Source organism: Pygoscelis adeliae, unplaced genomic scaffold (genome assembly GCF_000699105.1).
Source record: "Pygoscelis adeliae isolate BGI_AS28 unplaced genomic scaffold, ASM69910v1 Scaffold141, whole genome shotgun sequence".
NCBI classification, from domain to species: domain Eukaryota; kingdom Metazoa; phylum Chordata; class Aves; order Sphenisciformes; family Spheniscidae; genus Pygoscelis; species Pygoscelis adeliae.
In genome coordinates, this window is record NW_008824231.1 from 2,424,498 (window position 1) to 2,434,484 (window position 9,987).

General features: G+C 35.7%; 1 protein-coding gene across 1 annotated transcript in view; it reads left to right on the top strand.

The window, feature by feature from the left end:
* Positions 1-9,987, top strand: part of CCDC67 (coiled-coil domain containing 67) — a 46,858-nt gene that overhangs the window by 2,848 nt on the left and 34,023 nt on the right. The window contains exons 2-3 of the mRNA XM_009334838.1: positions 6,246-6,417; positions 7,772-7,867. Coding sequence (XP_009333113.1) covers positions 6,246-6,417; positions 7,772-7,867 — 268 coding nt within the window. The remainder of the gene's footprint in view (positions 1-6,245; positions 6,418-7,771; positions 7,868-9,987) is intronic.

Here is a 9,987-nt window from a genome sequence, read left to right on the forward strand (position 1 = left end):
TTTTAGCAGGGCCTGTTGCGACAGGACAAGGGGGAATGGCTTTAAACTAAAGGGGGGTAGCTTTAGACTAGATATAAGGAAGAAATTTTTTACGCTGAGGGTGGTGAAGCACTGGCAGAGGTTGCCCAGAGAGGTGGTGGATGCCCCATCCCTGGCAACATTCAAGGTCAGGTTGGATGGGGCTCTGAGCAACCTGATCTAGTTGAAGATGTCCCTGCCCATGGCAGGGGGGTTGGACTAGATGACCTTTAGAGGTCCCTTCCAACCCAAACTATTCTATGATTCTATGATATTTTCCTATTTGTCAGCAAACCTGAGTAATAAGAGAAGAAGGCATGAAGTAGAGACTGACAATATGAACCAATCATTTCTTAAAATATCAGTTTCTAAATTATAACTTTATTCTAAATTATATGGACAATAGTGTTCTTTCTATGTCTATTAGGAAACAATCAGAAAAATACAGATCTGTGCAGAACTCCAAAGCAAAAGGCAGATGAATAGAGCGAGAAAGGTCTAACTCGTGCAAAAATCATTTGTGACAAAGATAAAGGCCTGGAGTTTGTAAAACTTAATATCTGGGTTTTTGTTTGTCTAAATTTGGAAACATCTAGATTTTACATGGAGATAAATAGTTATTAATGACAGCAGAATATGAATCATCTCTATTTTCACCAATGGAAATAGAATAAAAGAAGACTAAGAGCTTGCCTACGTCACTTTAAAAATGAGATACTTTTAAGTGTTTTGAGCTGTTTCAAAGTAAATGCAACCAAAAAAAAATAGCTGCCACTTGCTTAAGTACAAGTCATTGCTTCCATGTATGAAGAATCCATTTGATGTATACAGTCAGTGAAGTGGGAATGCTGAATGCATATGGATAAAAAAACATATGTATACTTCTTCGTTTTATGGGAAAACTTGTTCTTTGTGTGTTTGCTTACCTGATGGCATATTAAACAAAAGATAGCAGAGTTTTTTGCATTCCACATCCAGTGATCAAAATAAATTCTCATGATTGTGATACCATATGATTGGTCATATTCTGAGGGGGATAGTTAGCACTCTTCAAAACACTGAAGGGACTAAAATAATAGTTACAGCAGCTAGTAATACCCCTATGCTAGTAGGTGGGGAAAACTGCCAAATACATCTTTATGCAGATCTGTTTGTAATGCCACAGCCATGACACGGAGTAGTTCTGGTAGAACAAGCAGCAGTAATCTACAGCTTCAGGTACAGCTTTCCTTTTTCAGCTGCAGGTGTACCTAGAAGATCTAGGGAAGGAAGTAGACGGAGAAGGTGGAGATAGACTGAGCAGCTGTTTCAGAAGGGATTTTTCCTTCAACAGCTCCCTTTTATCTATTGGTGGTTCTGAGTTTGAGAAACATGCAAGAACTGTCAAGAGAAAATTTTCCAGCAACAGCTGCAGAACTTGCCTTTTGGGGATGATCTGAAAGAGACAGGTGAAACGTAAGAGGGAAGGATGTGAGCCATGGTGGATCTGAAAGGGTAACCTGATGATCCAGGCTAGAGGTTGCATTTGCACTTGCATAACAATATTTAGATGATCCATGTGACACAGAATAAAGAAAGTAAGTATTTCTGAAGGCTAAAATCAGATAGCTGAGTCATTGCTGGTGGTTCACCAAAGTGTTGCCACCTGACATTACATGTGGCTGGAAGGGCACAGGTCCTTATAGCAATATCAAAGAAAAGGTAGTCCTGATGCAATATCGCTTCGTCTTCTGTTTTTAAAATCCCATTTTATATTCCACCCAGAGAGAATCAAAGTTTGCTGCATCATTAATGCTATTTTGAGATTAGTTTCAGGCACTTGGGAGGGGGGGTATTTTTGTTTTGTGATATGTACATCACAGTGTACTACTTGCTTGCACTTTGGTTATTATCATTCTATGACTCATTAAATTTTAAAATGGCATTGCTAACAGTTCTAACATTAAAAAGGCATTAAGATTTATGTGTGCATTTAAAAAGCCTTTCCAGGCTTAACATTGATAATGTTAAAGTTTCAAGCGTTTGTTGATATTAAAAAAGTTTTAAAGAATTTTACTTTAAAAAAATCATGTTGAGTTTTAATTATGATATTGTAAATCTAACAAATTTACTCCAATTTCCTGTAATAATTATCCAAACAAGAGATATGCACCATTTAAGCACCAAAAAAAAGATATTCAATAAACACATATCCATCCATCCACTAGATGACCTTTAAAGGTCCCTTCCAACCCAAACTAGTCTATGGTTCTATGTTAAGGAACTCTTTTTTTAGTGTAGTGCAGTCAGAAGTTGAGCGTGCATGATGTGAAACGCAGAGCGTGTGAGACCAGCACTTGACCCAGAGCACAACCTACAGACGGGGGACTTCAGGGCACTAGGAGGGCAGACATTCGGAGAGTTGGCTGAACAGCTGGGATGTGAAAGATTACCAGAAAAGAAAGGAAGCATTTTCATGCTAGCATTCACACAAGATGGTGGTATCAACTACCAGGAATAAAAGCATCTGCTTACATTAAGGCTTTGTTTGCACAGCCATTTACATAAGAGGAGCATGTTAGTTAGCTTACTGTTCTTCAGCAATGTGCTGGCAGCACGCTCGGTAGTTGAAGGCTTACTGGCAATAGGGATATTACCTCTGAGTGCATGGCTCAGTTTGTGTTTGGTTAAGTGCAGTTCTGCTGAAGTAGAGTTCCTAATTGCTTGGCACATTCTTGGTTGCGATGTCCCCCAAAAACATATGCCAGATTGTAATGTTCGTGACACAAAATGGCATTCTGTGCTAATTTTGGGTATTGAAATCCTCTCCAACGCTTCCTAGGATGGAGCGGTTACAGGCATACTGCTGTGCTTTTTATCATTAACCCTTTTGTAGGTTGCTGCTACGTCATTCAGATGCTGCACCATCTTTTGTCTCTGTGTGACTGTCTCTATGGCAGTTATTTCATAAAATAATAGCTATGCTCATTTTAAGGAAATAGGTACGCTCATTTTAACAAACCATCATGCCATAGAGATATTAGAATGACTGCAAACTGATTAGCGATCATAAAGGCACTTTATATGCATATAGAGGTGCACACAGAGGTGTGTACCATCAGCAGTCAGGAGAACACATAGCTTTTAAATTTTTATAAATTAAAGAACCAATTAAATTATAACCAGTGGCTATCACTTTTAGGGAAAATGTCAGTGAGATAAATAATATTATTAAAAGGAAATTGGAACATGTCATAACTCAAAACAATGTCACAGCATTCTTAGAGTATCTTTAGTGACAAAACTTGTTTATCAGGAGGCTAAATTTATTATCATGAAAAGTAATAGGTTACAATACATTTTTTGCATCAGTTTATATATCAGGAGGGATAGTTAACAAACCTATGAAAGAATACAATTGATGGTTTTATCAACAGGAAATTCAATATAGGCTTCTAGTCAAAACCAAAAAAAGAAAGACTTGAAAATTATGCAACAGTATGAGGAAATGGAAGTTAAATGCAGATTAAACTTCAGTTGTACAATGAATAGTCACTATGACAGATGAAAACAGTGAAGAGAAAGCAGGTGTACCACTAACAGTTTACTAACAGTATAACTGGTTGAGATGAGGGAGAGGGAGTTGACAGTGGAGAAACAACATTGGTTTTATTTGTACCTTCATTTACATACAGCAGTAATTGGATACACTAATCTCTAAATAGTTGCAGAGGGAAAAATACAGAAATTTTCACAATGATCAGATCATACCATTGAAAAGAATAATTTGAAGATGTTAACTGAGATTTTTTTTTTCATGGCCAAGATAAAGTTGCAACAACTAAAGATGACACATTTCAATACATTCCAATATATGATAAAGATAAGATAAAAGTATGTCTTCTAAAGAAAGTAATAAAGCTGTATATTAGGGTAATTTATAAATAGAATCTCTTATTTAGAAAAAAAATGTAAAGCAATTAAAACTGGAACAGGAAACAAGAAAGGTATAAAAAAAGCTCTAAAAAAGAAGTGGAAAAGAAGTAGAAAAGTTTATCAACAGTTAACTCATATGAGAACAGGATAGGCAGATAACAGATGCCACTAAAAAAATTGTGTGGAAAGTAAATGTTTACAGAAAGTGAAATGCAAGAGGTGCTACTCCTCAGAAGTTAAAAATTCAACACATTATTCCACTGCCTAAGAACAGTCAGTGAAAGGTTTTTCTTCACTCCAGTGACATACATGCCTCTTTTGGTACTTAGTATAAAAATATCTACATCCAACATTCTATGAGCTCTGAACATACTAAAAATGCTTAGAAGTTGTGGTATTTAAAAAAAAAAAAGTTGTTGATAAAAATAATTTTATTTCAATAAATGACACAAAGCAAGCATTACAGTGGTAAGTCTGCTAAAGGCTTTTCTCAAAAATACTGTCTTAACTAATTCTGATCTCATATCTCAATTTAAGTAAACTGAGATCAAATTGAAGTCTTTAACGGTTGACAAATGACAGATTTTTTTTGGTGATGTGTAATTAATCATAGTGATAGAAAACAGTCTGATATTTTTTTCCATATGACTCAATGAAAATTAAGTTTTATAGAAAATGTACGGGCTCATATACATAGTTAAGCAATTTGTTCAATAGCTAACTCTTCTTTGTAACAGTCCAAAAGCAGTTAATGGAATAAAATTCCCCTTCTTTATTTTATGGGGAGGAATTAGGCAGGAGTGTACATCATCTCCTTTATCTTTTTCTCAAGCCCTAGAATCCTAGGTTAACTGGATAAGAGGCAGTAAGTCAGGAAAATAAAATGTTCAGGAACATTTCAATAAACACTTTAATTATGATATAAAATTTTTTTCAAACTGGAATGTTTCTCTGAAAGTTGAAAAGATTCGTGAGTTCTAGAAAGATTCTGACTTTCAAATAAATCATTACAAATCTGAAATACCAGCTGTAAATTTACAGATTGAGAGAAGCTATCAGTTCATAAAACAATTGAGGTTAACTGGACAATAAACTCTCCAAAATACTTCAAGAAAAAAATCTCATATACCCTAGAAGGACTGTATAATTTTGATGTGAAATAGTCATTTCTACAAATAAAAAGTTTTAGAGTGTAGAAAGAATTATGCAATTTCTTGCATAAAAAAGTATCCACAGCCAAATTTTCTATAATCTGTATCATTCTTATTTCAAATTTTTCTTATATTCATCATCAAATTCAAAGTTGGAATGGATATGGAATAAAGAAATCTCTGTACGAAAGTTCAGATACTTTGTAAATATCTGTTAAATGGTGTACATCAGCTGATTTAAACATTGTTTGACACTGTCCAGACGAAGTTTCGGTTTTTTAAATTACTATACTGCTCCTATATAAGGGGCTGTATAAGAGGGCAACTAAGAGGGCCACTTTGACTGCTTTCAGTTTCTGATGGCCCTTCTAATATACCGTAAACTAACAATATGTCATTATTTTGCTACTTAGGACATGTTATATTCCTAAAGCAACAGTGTAAAACATTGTCTATTACTGACAATGAAGTCGTAGTGTAAGGGATGTATTCCGAATTTAACCTCAGAAGTTTGGGAAAAAATCTAATGTTTATGTTGCAGATATTGTACAAGTCTCTATAAAATCCAGCACATGGTCCCCCAAAGACAAGTCCTTTTTCAAAATACACTCGCTTCTTGTAATAATACAAGTTGCCTTGTTATTTAAGTCCATTTTCCACAAAGAGAATGGGAAAACAGAGTGTAAAAGTTGAACTAGCAATTAAGAATTGTGGCTAGCTTTCAAGCCAGCTGTTTAATAACTTCCTCCAACAAACTCTGCTTCCATCATTATGTGCCCTTAGTGGGAAATCCTGTGCCTATAAGCAGCTTAATAATATTCATCTTCTCCTACTCTTGTCCACTGAGGTTTGGGCCCGGATACTTTCAGCTCAACTTAGGCTCATTTGACAGTTCACCCCTGAAAGAGTGAGAGGATATCAAACAGCATTTAAGCTAGGCAAAAAGTCCAGAATATGCTAAATACTCTGATTTTGACTTCAGGCAAACTTAAGATAGATGAAGTGAGATTCCACCTACATTTGAAAGCATCATTTAGCTTTTCCATTTCTTTCTTTCTGGTTATTTCCATCAGAATTAAAATAAAATCTTAGCAATGTAAAAAAAAAATTTTCTCCCTTAGTCTTTATTTTAAAAAATAAATCTCTTTTTTATATTACTAGAGCTTCTCCATGTGAAGCTGAACTTCAGGAATTAGTGCATCAAATTGACATCATGGTAAACAGCAAGAAAGTGGAATGGGAAAGGAAGATGAAAACTTTAGAAGCAAAGATGGATATCCAGGATAAAGAATTAGCAAGTGCCCAAAGCAAACTGGATCAAAAAGGTCAAGAGGTATTTAAGAATATCACATTCTATAAAGAAAGTATTATTCTGGGAGTTAGTTAATAGTATGCTCTAAATGCTCTATAAGGAGACCTGTTTGTTCTATCATGTAAAACACCAAACACCCTTTAAAGGTCATTAATTATCCTTAGTTTTTGCTTTAAGGTGTGCTTCTGTTCTGAAAAGTGATTGTAAAAATGTTATTGAAAGTCTCACATTTCTTCTATTTCCCTAAAGTCTAAATTAAATATTCTCAGTTTAGCTGTAAAAAGATAATTTGATGTTTTTTCTAAATGCCAACACTTCTAGTTTCATCAGAAATTTTAAATGGAAATGTACAGTGCAAAAAGTTTCACAAAATTATGTCTTTGTAATTCCTTTTTATACCTGATTTTTATTATTTTACATGTTATACTGTCTTTGTATGATCATTTTATTATTAATAGTGAAGATTCTAATTGTATTACCACTTAAACTTACTTATCAAAGTGAAAGCCCCGGTGTACCTGATGCTGTCCATACTTCACAGTCTTGTCTGCTGAATATTCATTCAGAAGCATCAGTAAATCTTAGCACAGCGTTCAGTTCTAGTTCAAGACATCTGAAGTTAGGTGTTTACACATGGGCATCCTTGTGTTAGCTAGGTGTCCAAACTGCCAGTGGGAGTTTTGAAAATGAAGTAACTCTCCCTAACGAGCAATTAGGAACTTGCCCTTAGTCATTGCAGTCAGAGGAGCCAAGATAGTAATTGGGCTGTTCAATCCTTAAAGCATCAATTTATTTGCCTGTGCAGAGATGTTATCTGAAATATTTTAGCATATCTCACCTAGCTTCCAGCTGCCTCTCCAGAAAAACATAGGTGTCATGTATGCTCTTTGTCATATTTCTCAGATCTCTGTGAAACTCTCAGATAATTCAAGATATCTCAAATGGCACTGTACTTAGGGAGCTGAAATGAGTCTACAGTGTCTCCCGATAATTTTATATAAGTAGTTGAAAGTCATTTATATGATCATATAAGCCATTCAAGCAAAATTTTCACAATGGGGCACAACAGTTCATTCGTATAGTTGGGTCAGAAGTGCTTTCATTAAATGGTCTTTCATGACAGAGTCATACAGTATTATCATTAAATCATAACATAAGCATACAATGAGATTTTTTACTATAAAATCCCTAACTTGATGTTGATACAATCTGGGTTTGTGGTATTCAGTTTTATTATTGTTACTGAATGAATATATATTTTTAATATCTATCTTTTAAGCAACAGTTTTCTTTCAAATTTTCAAATGGCTATTCAAAAAATGACATATTTTGGAACACCAGGAAAGGTAAATTTGAATGCTTATTCTAACTGTAGGTGGGACTACTTCGACAGAAACTGGAAGACTTACAGAAAACTAAATACAAAATGGCTCAGAATTATGAAACTCAGCTTCAGGCACTGAAATCTCAAGTAAGAAAATTGTCAGTTTCATTACTTTATGATTGCAGTATAAAGAGCTTATACATGCCTGATGGTATAGATATACCTTTATGGATTTGGGAAAGATGAATTTTGTCATACAAATGATGATGACTACAGCTTCCTGCCAGGCTCCATTATCATTTCTGTACTGACATTTCCAAACTCTTTGGATGGATTTTGATGTGATTGTGACATCTGTTATAAAGACAGATACTCCATTTCCTGACTTTGGACTAATAACCTAAAACCTTGGTGAATGAAGAAAATAGATAATTAGATTCGTGCTAGTAAGGCTCTGATGCACATTAGTAATTTTAAGACTGAAACTGTTCTCGTCATGTCTTTGCTGTAATTTTTTCTGCTTTTAGTTTGCCTAATTTACAGGGATTATTAAAGTGGTCCAATAGCTTGCCATAAGGGAACATAGTATCAAAACTAGAGTAACCTGGATTATTGACATTGGGAATTTATTTCAGTGTGCAATTGCAGCCCAGAAAGCCAGTCATATCCTGGGCGGCATCCAAAGAAGCGTGGCCAGCAGGTCGAGGGAGGTGATTCTCCCCCTCTACTCCGCTCTCGTGAGACCCCACCTGGAGTACTGCATCCAGCTCTGGGACCCCAAGAAGGACATGGACCTGTTGGAGCGGGTGCAGAGGAGGGCCACAAAAATGATTAGAGGGCTGGAGCACCTACCCTGTGAAGAAAGGCTGAGAGAGTTGGGGTTGTTCAGCCTGGAGAAGAGAAGGCTCCAGGGAGACCTTATAGCAGCCTATCAGTACTTAAAGGGGGCCCACAGGAAAGATGGAGAGAGACTTTTTACCAGGGCCTGTAGTGACAGGAGAAGGGGCAAGGGTTTTAAACTGAAAGAGAGTAGATTTAGATTGGACGTAAGGAAGAATTTTTGTTTCAATGAGGGTGGTGAAACAGGTTGCCCAGAGAAGCTGTGGATGCCCCATCATTGGAAGTGTTCGAGGTCAGGCTGGACAGGGCTGAGCAACCTGATCTAGTGAAAGATGTCCCTGTCCATGGCAGGGGCGTTAGAATAGATAACCTTTAAAGGTCCCTTCCAACTCAAACCATTCTATGGTTCTATGATTCTATGATTCTATGATTCTATTTGGCTGTGTTTGCTCTGTGCCTGTATTTTTGTTTCTTCATTATTTTCCACTTCAGTCATGAATCAAAATTCTTAGTGAACTTAAGTCTACTCTGTTTCTCAGATTTTAACAAGTTAACATACACAATTCTACATTGTTTTTCCTGCTATTCTACTGTTTCCTTCACTGGATTCTCCTAACAGAGATTTAGGATTCCATTCCATTTCCAATTACTTCCTTGGAAGTAATTAAAAAATTCCAATCATCACACTTATTGTAGAATCATCTTGGATTGCATAAATTAGATATCATTTTCACTTACCACCCAAATCCATCAAACCAATAAATGCATAGGTTATGTTGTCTTTAACTTATTTTTTCTTTTATGTATGGAAATTGATTTGGCAAACAGTTCTGTGAGTAAGCAGAGAATGTTTTGGTTGTTATTTAACACTTTTAATCATTTGGGAAAGTAGCTAGAAACAAAAACTGTTTTATAATTCACACAGACTACAGAAAAAGAAACAACATCTTAGCATGATTATTGAGAAGATAAACATAATACAATGAAAAACGATGTGACTTTTTATGTATAAGTTGTAAGGTACCTTTAGCAATGAAGAACTATCCCCCAAAATATAGCAGATCTGTCTTTTCTCATTCTTTTTCACATTTCCTGCAATATTTTTAACGTCTTAATTTTTTTTATCACATGCTAAAAATGACTGGTTTTATGTTACATGTTGTAGCTAAGAACTTCACTGAAATGGAACTTTCTGAAACTGAAACTCCAGGTCATTTTTCATAAAGATTTTTATTTTGAAGTTGTTAATTACCCTACAAGTCCTTTCCATGGTGTGGTGGGTTGACCCTGGCTGGACACCAGGTGCCCACCAAAGCCGCCCTATCACTCCCCTCCTCAGATGGACAGGGGAGAGAAAATTATGACAAAAGGCTCATAGGTCGAGATAAGGACAGGGAGAGATCACTCAGCAATTACCATCACAGGCA